The 15962-nt window shown below is 47.0% G+C and overlaps 3 protein-coding genes across 3 annotated transcripts; 1 reads left to right on the plus strand and 2 right to left on the minus strand.

Annotated features, from left to right (window-relative positions):
- Positions 1-3203: 3203 nt before the first annotated feature.
- On the minus strand, positions 3204-3760 carry LOC142149808 (histone H2A type 2-B). Its single transcript, XM_075205111.1, has one exon. The coding sequence runs from the start codon at positions 3632-3634 to the stop codon at positions 3242-3244; it is 393 nt and encodes a 130-aa protein (XP_075061212.1). The 5' UTR covers positions 3635-3760; the 3' UTR covers positions 3204-3241.
- A 186-nt stretch (positions 3761-3946) lies between these two features.
- On the plus strand, positions 3947-4671 carry LOC142149809 (histone H2B 1.1-like). Its single transcript, XM_075205112.1, has one exon. It carries the CDS (start codon positions 3947-3949, stop codon positions 4325-4327), a length of 381 nt encoding a protein of 126 aa, XP_075061213.1. The 3' UTR covers positions 4328-4671.
- Positions 4672-5409: 738 nt separating this feature from the next.
- Positions 5410-6291, minus strand: LOC142149810 (histone H1.11R-like). Its single transcript, XM_075205113.1, has one exon. It carries the CDS (start codon positions 6289-6291, stop codon positions 5587-5589), a length of 705 nt encoding a protein of 234 aa, XP_075061214.1. The 3' UTR covers positions 5410-5586.
- Between the last annotated feature and the right edge of the window lie 9671 nt (positions 6292-15962).

Raw genomic sequence — 15962 nt, forward strand, 5'->3', positions numbered from 1 at the left:
TGCCAGTCCTGCATCCACCACACATGTCCCCTGTGCCAGTCCTGCATCCACCACACATGCCCCCTGTGCCAGTCCTGCATCCACCTCACATGCCGTGTGCCAGTCCTGCATCCACTACACATGCCCCGTGTGCCAGTCCTGCATCCACCTCACATGCCCTGTGTGCCAGTCCTGCATCCACCGCACATGCCCCCTGTGCCAGTCCTGCATCCACCTCACATGCCCCCTGTGCCAGCCCTGCATCCACCTCACATGCCGTGTGCCAGTCCTGCATCCACTACACATGCCGTGTGCCAGTCCTGCATCCACTACACATGCCCCCTGTGCCAGCCCTGCATCCACCTCACATGCCCCATGTGCCAGTCCTGCATCCACCTCACATGCCCCGTGTGCCAGTCCTGCATCCACCTCACATGCCCCCTGTGCCAGCCCTGCATCCACCTCACATGCCCCCTGTGCCAGCCCTGCATCCACCACACATGCCCCCTGTGCCAGTCCTGCGTCCACCTCACATGCCCCCTGTGCCAGCCCTGCGTCCACCTCACATGCCCCCTGTGCCAGCCCTGCACCCACCACACATGCCCCCTGTGCCAGTCCTGCATCCACCACACATGTCCCCTGTGCCAGTCCTGCATCCACCACACATGCCCCCTGTGCCAGTCCTGCATCCACCTCACATGCCGTGTGCCAGTCCTGCATCCACTACACATGCCGTGTGCCAGTCCTGCATCCACTACACATGCCCCGTGTGCCAGTCCTGCATCCACCTCACATGCCCTGTGTGCCAGTCCTGCATCCACCGCACATGCCCCCTGTGCCAGTCCTGCATCCACCTCACATGCCCCCTGTGCCAGCCCTGCATCCACCTCACATGCCCCGTGTGCCAGTCCTGCATCCACCACACATGCCCCCTGTGCCAGTCCTGCATCCACCACACATGCCCCGTGTGCCAGCCCTGCATCCACCACACATGACCCCTGTGCCAGTCCTGCATCCACTACACATGCCCCCTGTGCCAGTCCTGCATCCACCACACATGCCCCCTGTGCCAGTCCTGCATCCACCGCACATGCCCCCTGTGCCAGTCCTGCGTCCACCTCACATGCCCCCTGTGCCAGCCCTGCATCCACCTCACATGCCCCATGTGCCAGTCCTGCATCCACCTCACATGCCCCGTGTGCCAGTCCTGCATCCACCTCACATGCCCCCTGTGCCAGCCCTGCATCCACCTCACATGCCCCCTGTGCCAGCCCTGCATCCACCTCACATGCCCCCTGTGCCAGCCCTGCACCCACCACACATGCCCCCTGTGCCAGTCCTGCGTCCACCTCACATGCCCCCTGTGCCAGCCCTGCACCCACCTCACATGCCCCCTGTGCCAGCCCTGCACCCACCTCACATGCCCCCTGTGCCAGCCCTGCATCCACCTCACATGCCCCCTGTGCCAGCCCTGCACCCACCACACATGCCCCCTGTGCCAGCCCTGCATCCACCTCACATGCCGTGTGCCAGTCCTGCATCCACTACACATGCCGTGTGCCAGTCCTGCATCCACTACACATGCCCCCTGTGCCAGCCCTGCATCCACCTCACATGCCCCATGTGCCAGTCCTGCATCCACCTCACATGCCCCGTGTGCCAGTCCTGCATCCACCTCACATGCCCCCTGTGCCAGCCCTGCATCCACCTCACATGCCCCCTGTGCCAGCCCTGCATCCACCTCACATGCCCCGTGTGCCAGTCCTGCATCCACTACACATGCCCCGTGTGCCAGTCCTGCATCCACTACACATGCCCCGTGTGCCAGTCCTGCATCCACCACACATGTCCCCTGTGCCAGTCCTGCATCCACCACACATGCCCCCTGTGCCAGTCCTGCATCCACCGCACATGCCCCCTGTGCCAGTCCTGCATCCACCACACATGCCCCCTGTGCCAGTCCTGCATCCACCACACATGCCCCCTGTGCCAGTCCTGCATCCACCACACATGCCCCCTGTGCCAGTCCTGCGTCCACCTCACATGCCCCCTGTGCCAGTCCTGCGTCCACCTCACATGCCCCCTGTGCCAGCCCTGCATCCACCTCACATGCCCCCTGTGCCAGCCCTGCATCCACCTCACATGCCCCGTGTGCCAGTCCTGCATCCACTACACATGCCCCGTGTGCCAGTCCTGCATCCACTACACATGCCCCGTGTGCCAGTCCTGCATCCACCACACATGTCCCCTGTGCCAGTCCTGCATCCACCACACATGCCCCCTGTGCCAGTCCTGCATCCACCGCACATGCCCCCTGTGCCAGTCCTGCATCCACCACACATGCCCCCTGTGCCAGTCCTGCATCCACCACACATGCCCCCTGTGCCAGTCCTGCATCCACCACACATGCCCCCTGTGCCAGTCCTGCATCCACCGCACATGCCCCCTGTGCCAGTCCTGCGTCCACCTCACATGCCCCCTGTGCCAGCCCTGCATCCACCTCACATGCCCCATGTGCCAGCCCTGCATCCACCTCACATGCCCCATGTGCCAGCCCTGCATCCACCTCACATGCCCCATGTGCCAGTCCTGCATCCACCTCACATGCCCCGTGTGCCAGTCCTGCATCCACCTCACATGCCCCCTGTGCCAGCCCTGCATCCACCTCACATGCCCCCTGTGCCAGCCCTGCATCCACCTCACATGCCCCCTGTGCCAGCCCTGCACCCACCACACATGCCCCCTGTGCCAGTCCTGCGTCCACCTCACATGCCCCGTGTGCCAGTCCTGCATCCACCTCACATGCCCCCTGTGCCAGCCCTGCATCCACCTCACATGCCCCCTGTGCCAGCCCTGCATCCACCTCACATGCCCCCTGTGCCAGCCCTGCACCCACCACACATGCCCCCTGTGCCAGTCCTGCGTCCACCTCACATGCCCCCTGTGCCAGTCCTGCATCCACCACACATGCCCCTCACACACTAGCACCCCTTCTACTTACCTTTTTTTACAGGAATGCAGCCAAGATCGGAAAGAAATGATGGCGCTCCTGCACCGACTACCATTCACTTTCAGCAGCCCGCCTAACACTTTGCACCATGTGACCGCTGCGATCACATGACCCTGCGACGTCATATTGACGTGCCAGGGTACCTAGACCGAAGGGGATTTAGCCGCTACCATAGGAAAACGTGGGTGGCTCTGAGAAGAGCCTTTGTGTTATAGGGACGTCGGTTCTTTAGTGGAAATATGCAGCGGCAAATCACTTGCTCTTGGCCGGTTTGTGGCTCTCGGTCTTCTTGGGCAGCAGCACGGCCTGGATGTTGGGCAGGACACCTCCCTGGGCGATGGTCACCCCACCGAGCAGCTTATTGAGCTCCTCATCGTTGCGCACGGCGAGCTGCAGGTGGCGGGGGATGATACGGGTCTTCTTGTTATCACGGGCGGCGTTCCCGGCCAGCTCCAGAATCTCAGCCGTCAGGTACTCGAGTACTGCGGCCATATACACCGGGGCTCCGGCTCCCACACGCTGCGCATAGTTTCCCTTCCTCAGTAGACGGTGAACGCGACCGACAGGAAACTGCAGACCGGCCCGAGATGAGCGAGTCTTGGCCTTAGCCCGGGTCTTACCGCCTTGTTTCCCTCTTCCAGACATGTTCAGTTCAGCCTAATATACTAGCACTGTAATATAAGTATAATTCTGCTCGTCTCCTTCCTTCATATACTTGGAAGGGACAAACAGCTTCCTCTGTGATTGGTCCGCTTTTCACTAACCAATGCCGCTCAGGTTCATGCGCAGACCAGTCAGGAAGTGAAGGGTGGAGTTATGAATACACCGCCCGTCACATGATAAATTTGTCCAATAAATCGTGATTCCTCATTTGCATGCGCTGCCTATAAATAAAGCCGATCTGAGGGCGGTTAGAAACAGTTTTTCAGCATCGTGTATAGAGAGAAAGAACTGATAATGCCTGATCCATCAAAGTCAGCGCCTGCTGCTAAGAAAGGCTCCAAGAAAGCGGTGACCAAGACCCAGAAGAAAGATGGGAAGAAGCGTAGGAAGACCAGGAAGGAGAGTTACGCCATCTACGTGTACAAGGTACTGAAGCAGGTGCACCCCGATACCGGTATCTCCTCTAAGGCTATGGGCATCATGAACTCCTTTGTTAATGACATCTTTGAGCGCATCGCTGGGGAAGCTTCCCGCCTGGCTCATTATAACAAGCGCTCCACCATCACCTCCCGGGAGATCCAGACCGCCGTACGCCTGCTGCTGCCGGGAGAGTTGGCCAAGCATGCCGTGTCCGAGGGCACTAAGGCCGTCACCAAGTACACCAGCGCCAAGTAATATCCTCTGTCCTACATGAACACAAAGGCTCTTCTAAGAGCCACCCATCTTCTCACTAATCGGGCTGTAATTATTGTGGTTTGTGCTGTAACTATACTAGGCTGCTGACAAGTGATTTGGGACTATAATCTGGCTCTTCATCCGGACTTCATTTAACAATTCATTTCCTGAATGGTCTATTCGTACTTTTAATGATGTGGAAAATGCAGGTGTACAAGTTGATCGATATGGTGCACATAAAGAAACGTAAATAAAATGTGACAATAATCCTTGTCCATTAACATTTATTATACAACATTTCATAGAATTTGTATATTTCTTTTTTTCATGTTTATAAATTGAACACGCTTTGAATTCTTGGCTCTTTCCTACAAAACATCAGAAATTGGAAGTTGGCAACCACACTAATCTGACCGAAGAGCGACCTCATGTGGTCACTGAGGGAAACTTTGCCCTCGTTATCCCGATATGTTTAATTCTCCACTTCTGGTTAAGGAATTTACTGATACATTCAACTGTAACAAATAGAGTATCAAAGTGAATATTTATTGTGCATTATATTTTTGCTACATTTCTATGAGTAAAAGAGTGAATAAACCGTATTCCCCAAGAGACATAAGTATTGTCGGCAATGCTATTTATCCTTTGTGCCAAAGTTGTTCACAATGTGTGCCAGGAAAGATGGTTACCTGCGGCAGGTGTAATGCAAGGGGTTAAAGTTTGCATATTCTCCATTATGACAGTGGGTATACCGGATAGAATCAATTAAAAGACTGCTGGCGTCGCGAGAACTGTGCGTACCTGAGAGTTCCAATACGGTTAAGACTGCCGAGAATGTCAGTGACCCTTGAAGAATCTATCTGCAATCAGATCGATCATGTTATAGACTGCACTGTAACCACCAGCGTTTGCAATACACAATAATGATTATCAGGAGGTGTTGCAGGAGAAACGGTGGTTTTCTGTGTAGTCAACAGACCGATCTAGATTTAAAATCCAGCGCATGAGTTTGCAGACTTACTGTAATATTGCTATGAAGTCACATTTGCCTCTTCACAGCAATACCCAAGGTTATGGCAGAAAATGTGGTTGAGTGTAAGGATTGGAGACCGTATATGGTTACCTAATACATACCCCTCACTCCCGTGTTTCCCCCTTATAGATCATATCGTGTGCATACAGCTCTATCGTGAGAGGGTGGGTGGCTCTGAAAAGAGCCTTTGGGGGGAGTTAAGAAAGATCAGGCTGCGGCTCTTCCATCACTTCTTTGCCGCAGCTTTCTTAGCCAGACTCTTGGTAGCTTTGGGCTTAGCCGCCTTTTTAGCCGGGCTCTTGGCAGCTTTAGGTTTAGCCGCTTTCTTAGCCGGGCTCTTGGCAGCTTTAGGTTTAGCCGCTTTCTTAGCCGGGCTCTTGGCAGCTTTGGGCTTAGCCGCCTTCTTAGCCGGGCTCTTGGCAGCCTTCTTCGGGCTTTTTGCGGCAGACGCCGTTGGCTTCTTCACCTTCTTCGGGCTCTTGGCCGCACTTGGAGCTTTCTTGGGCTTCTTAGGGGATTTGGCCACTTTCTTTGCCGCCGGCTTCTTGGGCTGCACAGACTTCTTGGCCGCCTTCTCTTTGCTCTCCAGCTGCTTCTTATTCAGCTTGAAGGAGCCGGAAGCGCCGCTGCTTTTCACCTGGATGAGGGTTTCTTTGCTCACCAAACCTTTCACAGCCAGTTTGACGCGGGTGTTATTCTTTTCCACATCGTAACCTCCGGCAGCCAGAGCCTTCTTCAAGGCGGAAAGAGAAACCCCGCTGCGCTCTTTGGAGGCGGACACGGCTTTCAGGATCAGCTCGGACACTTTAGGACCAGAGGGTTTGGGGCTCTTCTTGGCTCCTCCTGCGGCTTTCTTCGGCTGTCTCTTCTTCTTGCCGGCGCCCTCTGATAGATGAACAGACTCAGCAGCGACTGGTGCGGTTTCTGCCATCTTCACTACAAGTACACAAATAGAAAAGAACTATCCACAGAGGGCGGCAGAAGTCTCTTATATACACTGCCGGCTGCGCTGTGATTGGCTGGTGTGCACAGTCCGCTCTGTGTTTCTATTGGCGGATACGCAGTCACGTAAACCCTTCCCTGTCTGAGTGTAAGGGGAGCTTTCCTCGTACGTTTTGTTTCTGTGAACGAGGAAAAGAGACTTTTATACGAAATGAGAAGACGAGCGAGCTGGTTCTCTGCACCACAACCGTCCTCCAAGGTCTCTCCTAACCCTTTATGGCCATTGCTGGACTAGTTGTTAATAAGGAAGCCAGGAATCCCCGCTGGAAGCTCCCCAATACCCCGTCGGATCTGCCCGGCATGTGACACATCTCCCCGTTTCTACAAGGCTAAAATGGCCCATCCGGGCTCTTCTCTCTCCACCTGGCCCTTGTCATAAAGAAGATGCTCTTTGTCACAATCCGTACAGAGCAGGCTGCATATTGAACGACATAAAGAGGATCAGGACTCTTGTACACCCAGGTGGTTAGCACAGGCAGATTGTCTCTGCTCCCAATCCAAACAACTTTATGGCACTCTTGTCTAGGAACTAAATTGCCATCTTTATTGTGAAGAGACGCTGGTGTGGCAAGAGCAGGGTGCTGGGCACATTGAAAAACAAAGGCAACTTGACATCCTCTTTTGCCAACACTTGTAGTTCTATATTTTTATATGAGAGTAGGGTCAGGAAAGGTTGTCCCTCCTAGGGACCCTCTCTCATCAGTAATAAAGTACCATAGATCTTGCCATATGGAGTACAAAGGGGTTGCAGTATCACAGTGTTATATCTTCAGTTCTAAAGCTGGGTACACACTACACGGTTTTCATCCAATAATCGGCTCAATCAGCCGACATACTACCGCTCGTTCAAAAGTCGGGTCAGTGTGTGCAGTGACACAATGGTCGAAAGTCTGCCCAAATGGACGATTAACGCCTCATTTGGTTAGTTGTACCGTTTTACATTTCCGTTCCAATCTCGTTTCCGTTGTGAAGTGTGTATAAACTTCCGACCGATCCACAACAGTGAGTACGAAATTACAGTTATTGCTCACCACAACATGGCTGTAAAAAGTCGCTAAAGGGACGTCCGCTCTTCCCTTTATTGTCCTAAACAAGGCTAGTGTGTATGCAGTCCATGAACCAAGCGATCGGAACATCGATCGCATGTAAAATCGATTGGCATAAAAAGTTGGTGGAAAAATCTGTAGTGTGTACCTAGCTTAAAGCAGCATGGTCACTTACTATTGTATTTAGTCTTGTTTTGTAGCACATTACACGGGTACAGTGACGTATTGCTTATAGTATGAACTGCAGTATTTTGGACACTAACGGCCAGATTCCAGGAGCCAAAAATCCCAGGCTGCAGGTTAGCATTTCTAGATAGAAAAAACAATAACGGGTTCATTTTATGATTATCTTGGATTTAGAGACATTTTCTTAGATTATATTGAATTGTGTGACAATTGCTGGCTCCATTGTTTAATCATTCACTACTACAGACTTCAGGGAGCCCTTGGGCACGTGAGGACACAACAAACTTACTGGTACTCTCCGCAAGATAGTGCCCTCCAACCCTCATACTGGGACAAATGTCTCCACTTGTTCCCATCCCCTTCTGGACCAAGAGACCCAGAAGAGGGGCTTAAAGGGTGATGCAACGTACATATTCGGGATCAATTTGCTTTCAAGCTTGTTGGAGGTTATAACTCCTGATGGACTGTCAGACATCACTTGGGAAGTCTTTAGTGTTAGCGGTTCCCAAAAGTTAGAGTGCAAAATTATCCTCATTAGTAACCTTCTAGAGGAGTTTTTGACTTCCCTGCCTCTACTTACCATTGTCTACTTACCATTGTCTTGTCACTTTTAAACTCATGGTCATGTTAGCTGGTAGGTATTCATGCCTAACTCGGAGACTCTTCCCCACACTTTTCTGTGATGAGAGCAGAGTATTGGCATTAATCAATAAGGAGTAAATCTCAGGGAATCTCCTCTCATCATTAATAATGCTGCTGCTCAGATTATAACATTTTACCATGGGTCATAATCAAAGTAATTTTGTATAGTGTTATGAAATGTTCACTGTAAAAGAGCCTAAACGCCTATTAAAGTAAATGAGGAAATGTACACTGATAAAACACCTGGGTACCCTGAACAGACATTCCTGTGAACGGAAGAATGGGTAGTTATTTACCCATTTGTAGGTAGAAAATACACCAAGGGTTTAAATGCACAAGCAGCCTGTACTTAAAGACTTTGATTATGATTATCCTCTTTCTGAATGTCAAATGCACAGCTTACTGGTTCTTTGCAGTGCTTCCAGAATTTACGGATACAAAACAGGAGGTCTCAGGCTTCATTCAACATTATTTTATGTATATATTTTTATATATATATATATATATATATATATATATATATATACCGTATATACTCGAGTATAAGTCGACCCGAATATAAGCCGAGGCACCTAATTTTACTACATAAAACTGGGAAAACGTATTGACTCGAGTATAAGCCTAGGGTGGAAAAGAGCGCTAATTTAAAAACCTAAATAAAAATGATAGGTTCAATCTATGAAATCATTTTTAGCTAAACCATAAATAACAGTAGATGACAAGGAACATTCATAAATGATTATAAAATCATTGGCATTGGGTACAACCTAACCTAAATAAAGGGGTAGGGATATAAATGTATGAACATGGTGGTTGTATTGTTTGTTCATTATGTAATTGCACTGAGAGAGAGAGAGAGAGAGAGAGAGAGAGAGAGAGAGCGCCCTGTACAGTACTATAATCCTAAAACAGTTCTAGAACAGAATTCTACAGAAGTATTATGGACCAATTGAATTCCTCAGCCCTGTGAGCCACCATGGCAGATTGAGGTGGGAGGTCACAAAGGGCACGTTTGCTTTGGAGTAACACCTTACAATTTTCCTATATGTGTAATGTTTACCCAGGAATATGTCAAAAATGTAAAGCTACAACTTAACATTGGATGACTTACCATGTTAACCTAATATAAATGTTATATTCACAGATTATCTGCCTAAAAGCATGGGGACAATTGGCTAAAACGCCATCTTACCATGAAAGTTAACTATGCTGCAAATCCCTCCCACGTATCAGGTTCTCACCTTGTTCATTTTGTTTTCGTCTACAACTTCCTTAGAAATGTCCTGGATAATTTCTGGGCACAGAACGAGTAAAATTATTTGCAAAGGCCACACTGCTACTTTTCGTTTGTTGCTTTCAGCAAAACTATCCACCAGGTAAAACAATTTCTCCGCACAGTCTTGAGAGAGAGAGAGAGAGAGAGAGAGAGAGAGTTTCACTTACCCGGCAGTGGAACGCATATGCGTTCCAACAACAGGAAGTTCGGCATTTGGAACGCAAGTTTGCGTTCCAAATGCCGAACTTCCTGTGTTGGAACGCATATGCAGAAGTTGAAGCCGAGGGACCGGACACCAGGTAAGTTCACCCGTGTATAAGCCGAGTGCCCTTTTTCAGCATACAAAAGTATGCTGAAAAACTCGGCTTATATACGGTATATATATATATATATATATATATATATATATATATATATACAAAAACAGACTGGGGTGGAAGAGGGGGTTGCCCACATTGTATAAATTGTCAATACAATGTTGGCAACCCCCTCTTGCACCCCAGTCTGTACATGGAGAGTGCAGAGGATCTATGTCTGTTTTTGTTTATACAATGTAAGTCCCATGACTCTTGCAACCCATTCTTTACATTAATTAATTCCAACTTGTGTCAGGTGAGTCCCAGGTCTCCCATGGTTGCTAGTGCTTGGGAAAGACTTGCATTTAAAAGCTGTGTGCAGGTAAGCCTTAAGCCCAGATAAAATAGCATAGCATAAAATAGGACTGACCAGAATGGGAAGACTTTGGCGAGAGTTGGTCAGCTTAACATATATTGCAATATGTGGAACTAACATTTCCTGTTTGTAATATAGAAAAGAATTTAGTACAGCATTAGTTATGTGTTTGGAGAGTGCAGAGTATCCCTGTTTTTTGCCTATATATATATATATATATATATATATATATATATATATATATATATATATATATATATACATATATATATATAATTATTATTTTTATTATTAATTTTTATTTATAAGGCGCCACTAGGTATCCGTAGCGCCGTACAGGGACATACAGAAACACGATACAGGGTGAGGCAGCACGGTACAGTTAACAAAAAGCACAGTAACTCAGAAGCTCAAAGTACAGCTAGATGAAAGGTTAGAGCCCCCAGCTGTGAAGCTAGAGGGGCAGAAGGGCAGGAGGACCTCACGGAGGAGACAGGGAGCTGGAGAGCAGAGTTAAGGTGGTGGAGAACAGGAGGAGAGGAGGCCCTGCTCGAAGGAGCGTACAATCTAAGGGGAGGGTAGGACAGACAGAGACACAAGGGTAGGAGGAGAAAAGGAGGAGAACGCAGAGAGGGAGAGGGGGGAGAGGAGAATGACGAGGAGGGAGGCAGGAGGAGGGCAGGATAGGGAGGGCGGTAGGTGGGAGGCTGGAAGGAGGTCGGTTAGGTGGGGGACTGGAAGGCTTTGAGGAAGAGGTGGGTTTTTAAGGCCTGTTTGAAGCTGGACAAGTTGGGGGATGTTCTGATGGAGCAGAGGAGCTGGTTCCAGTGGAGGGGGACAGCGTGGGAGAAGTCTTGGATGCGAGCATGGGAGGAGGTAACCAGGGGGGAGGTGAGGCGACGGTCATTAGCCGAACGCAGAGGGCGGGATGGAGCGTGGATGGAAATGAGGTTTGAGATGTAGGGAGCAGTGTAGTTGGAGAGGGCCTTAAAAGTAAGTGTGAGGAGCTTGAACACTATTCTGTAGGGGAAGGGGAGCCAGTGAAGGGATTGGTATAGGGGGGAGACAGAAGAGGAGCGGCGAGAAAGGAAAATGAGCCGAGCGGCTGCATTGAGTACAGAGCGAAGGGGAGCGAGATGAGTGCGGGGGAGGCCGGTAAGGAGGAGGTTGCAGTGGTCCAAGCGGGAGATGATAAGAGCGTGGACAAGAGCCTTAGTGGCATCTTGGGAGAGGAAGGGCCGAATGCGTGCGATATTCCGCAGCTGGAAGCGGCAGGATTTGGCGAGAGAGAGAATGTGAGGAGCAAAAGAGAGAGAGGAGTCAAGGATGACACCGAGGCAGCGAAGTTGAGGAACAGGGGAAATAGAGGAGTTAAGAACAGAGATAGAAAGGTCGGAAGGGGAGGGGGAATGAGCGGGAGGAAAAAAAATAAGTTTGGTTTTAGCGAGATTAAGTTTGAGGAATCTAGAGGACACCCAGGAGGAGATGGCAGAGAGGCAGGCAGACACCCTGGAGAGGAGGGAGGAAGAGAGATTGGGAGAGGAAAGGTAGAGTTGGGTGTCATCGGCATAAAGGTGGTACTGGAGACCAAAAGAGCTGATGAGTTTCCCTTATAAGTCAGACACCTGCTACCACTTCAAGAGGGAAATACAGCTACAAACTTCTCCATTAGTCACCGGTCTGCATCTTTTTATGTGTGTACTGAAAACGGGTTGACCATTGATCAGCAGAACAGAAAGTGATTTAAGAAAACAATACCGAATTTACATGCTATTACACCTTTATTGGACAATCACACTACATCTTAGTTTCATTCTATGGGGAGACGTATGTGGGGTTAGACGTGTGTGATTTCTGCACTAAGTGGGATTTTCTCACAAAGTGGACGAAAATGCACAGTTAGACAACACAGCAACTAATCCTCATCTTTCTCTTCTCTTTTCATCTTCAGGTATGTTCATCCATGCTGCTACTACTACTCTGATCATTATTCTGTGAATTTCATCCCTGCAATCTGTGTTTAAGTATGTTCATCCATGCTGCTACTACTACTCTGATCATTATTCTGTGAATTTCATCCCTGCAATCTGTGTTTAAGTATGTTCATCCATGCTGCTACTACTACTCTGATCATTATTCTGTGAATTTCATCCCTGCAATCTGTGTTTAAGTATGTTCATCCATGCTGCTACTACTACTCTGATCATTATTCTGTGAATTTCATCCCTGCAATCTGTGTTTAAGTATGTTCATCCATGCTGCTACTACTACTCTGATCATTATTCTGTGAATTTCATCCCTGCAATCTGTGTTTAAGTATGTTCATCCATGCTGCTACTACTACTCTGATCATTATTCTGTGAATTTCATCCCTGCAATCTGTGTTTAAGTATGTTCATCCATGCTGCTACTACTACTCTGATCATTATTCTGTGAATTTCATCCCTGCAATCTGTGTTTAAGTATGTTATAGGAAGCTGTTATCTGTTTAAACTTAGGTTGGCACAGTCTTTTATTGCTGCCTAATTTATGATAGGTATCTGGCCTCCTCTATCCTTTCCCACAAATGTTTTCTTTTCCTTTGATTAGCTGACCAATTAGCACATCTGTAGTGTATTCCTAAATTAGACTGACTACATCTTAGTTTCATTCTATGGGGAGACGTATGTGGGGTTAGACGTGTGTGATTTCTGCACTAAGTGGGATTTTCTCACAAAGTGGACGAAAATGCACAGTTAGACAACACAGCAACTAATCCTCATCTTTCTCTTCTCTTTTCATCTTCAGGTATGTTCATCCATGCTGCTACTACTACTCTGATCATTATTCTGTGAATTTCATCCCTGCAATCTGTGTTTAAGTATGTTCATCCATGCTGCTACTACTACTCTGATCATTATTCTGTGAATTTCATCCCTGCAATCTGTGTTTAAGTATGTTCATCCATGCTGCTACTACTACTCTGATCATTATTCTGTGAATTTCATCCCTGCAATCTGTGTTTAAGTATGTTCATCCATGCTGCTACTACTACTCTGATCATTATTCTGTGAATTTCATCCCTGCAATCTGTGTTTAAGTATGTTCATCCATGCTGCTACTACTACTCTGATCATTATTCTGTGAATTTCATCCCTGCAATCTGTGTTTAAGTATGTTCATCCATGCTGCTACTACTACTCTGATCATTATTCTGTGAATTTCATCCCTGCAATCTGTGATTAAGTATGTTATAGGAAGCTGTTATCTGTTTAAACTTAGGTTGGCACAGTCTTTTATTGCTGCCTAATTTATGATAGGTATCTGGCCTCCTCTATCCTTTCCCACAAATGTTTTCTTTTCCTTTGATTAGCTGACCAATTAGCACATCTGTAGTGTATTCCTAAATTAGACTGACTACATCTTAGTTTCATTCTATGGGGAGACGTATGTGGGGTTAGACGTGTGTGATTTCTGCACTAAGTGGGATTTTCTCACAAAGTGGACGAAAATGCACAGTTAGACAACACAGCAACTAATCCTCATCTTTCTCTTCTCTTTTCATCTTCAGGTATGTTCATCCATGCTGCTACTACTACTCTGATCATTCTTCTGTGAATTTCATCCCTGCAATCTGTGTTTAAGTATGTTCATCCATGCTGCTACTACTACTCTGATCATTATTCTGTGAATTTCATCCCTGCAATCTGTGTTTAAGTATGTTCATCCATGCTGCTACTACTACTCTGATCATTATTCTGTGAATTTCATCCCTGCAATCTGTGTTTAAGTATGTTCATCCATGCTGCTACTACTACTCTGATCATTATTCTGTGAATTTCATCCCTGCAATCTGTGTTTAAGTATGTTCATCCATGCTGCTACTACTACTCTGATCATTATTCTGTGAATTTCATCCCTGCAATCTGTGTTTAAGTATGTTCATCCATGCTGCTACTACTACTCTGATCATTATTCTGTGAATTTCATCCCTGCAATCTGTGTTTAAGTATGTTCATCCATGCTGCTACTACTACTCTGATCATTATTCTGTGAATTTCATCCCTGCAATCTGTGTTTAAGTATGTTCATCCATGCTGCTACTACTACTCTGATCATTATTCTGTGAATTTCATCCCTGCAATCTGTGTTTAAGTATGTTCATCCATGCTGCTACTACTACTCTGATCATTATTCTGTGAATTTCATCCCTGCAATCTGTGTTTAAGTATGTTCATCCATGCTGCTACTACTACTCTGATCATTATTCTGTGAATTTCATCCCTGCAATCTGTGTTTAAGTATGTTCATCCATGCTGCTACTACTACTCTGATCATTATTCTGTGAATTTCATCCCTGCAATCTGTGTTTAAGTATGTTCATCCATGCTGCTACTACTACTCTGATCATTATTCTGTGAATTTCATCCCTGCAATCTGTGTTTAAGTATGTTCATCCATGCTGCTACTACTACTCTGATCATTATTCTGTGAATTTCATCCCTGCAATCTGTGTTTAAGTATGTTCATCCATGCTGCTACTACTACTCTGATCATTATTCTGTGAATTTCATCCCTGCAATCTGTGTTTAAGTATGTTCATCCATGCTGCTACTACTACTCTGATCATTATTCTGTGAATTTCATCCCTGCAATCTGTGTTTAAGTATGTTCATCCATGCTGCTACTACTACTCTGATCATTATTCTGTGAATTTCATCCCTGCAATCTGTGTTTAAGTATGTTATAGGAAGCTGTTATCTGTTTAAACTTAGGTTGGCACAGTCTTTTATTGCTGCCTAATTTATGATAGGTATCTGGCCTCCTCTATCCTTTTCCACAAATGTTTTCTTTTCCTTTGATTAGCTGACCAATTAGCACATCTGTAGTGTATTCCTAAATTAGACTGACTACATCTTAGTTTCATTCTATGGGGAGACGTATGTGGGGTTAGACGTGTGTGATTTCTGCACTAAGTGGGATTTTCTCACAAAGTGGACGAAAATGCACAGTTAGACAACACAGCAACTAATCCTCATCTTTCTCTTCTCTTTTCATCTTCAGGTATGTTCATCCATGCTGCTACTACTACTCTGATCATTATTCTGTGAATTTCATCCCTGCAATCTGTGTTTAAGTATGTTCATCCATGCTGCTACTACTACTCTGATCATTATTCTGTGAATTTCATCCCTGCAATCTGTGTTTAAGTATGTTCATCCATGCTGCTACTACTACTCTGATCATTATTCTGTGAATTTCATCCCTGCAATCTGTGTTTAAGTATGTTCATCCATGCTGCTACTACTACTCTGATCATTATTCTGTGAATTTCATCCCTGCAATCTGTGTTTAAGTATGTTCATCCATGCTGCTACTACTACTCTGATCATTATTCTGTGAATTTCATCCCTGCAATCTGTGTTTAAGTATGTTATAGGAAGCTGTTATCTGTTTAAACTTAGGTTGGCACAGTCTTTTATTGCTGTCTAATTTATGATAGGTATCTGGCCTCCTCTATCCTTTCCCACAAATGTTTTCTTTTCCTTTGATTAGCTGACCAATTAGCACATCTGTAGTGTATTCCTAAATTAGACTGACTACATCTTAGTTTCATTCTATGGGGAGACGTATGTGGGGTTAGACGTGTGTGATTTCTGCACTAAGTGGGATTTTCTCACAAAGTGGACGAAAATGCACAGTTAGACAACACAGCAACTAATCCTCATCTTTCTCTTCTCTTTTCATCTTCAGGTATGTTCATCCATGCTGCTACTACTACTCTGATCATTATTCTGT

The sequence above is a fragment of the Mixophyes fleayi genome, chromosome 4, assembly GCF_038048845.1.
Source record: "Mixophyes fleayi isolate aMixFle1 chromosome 4, aMixFle1.hap1, whole genome shotgun sequence".
Taxonomy (NCBI): domain Eukaryota; kingdom Metazoa; phylum Chordata; class Amphibia; order Anura; family Limnodynastidae; genus Mixophyes; species Mixophyes fleayi.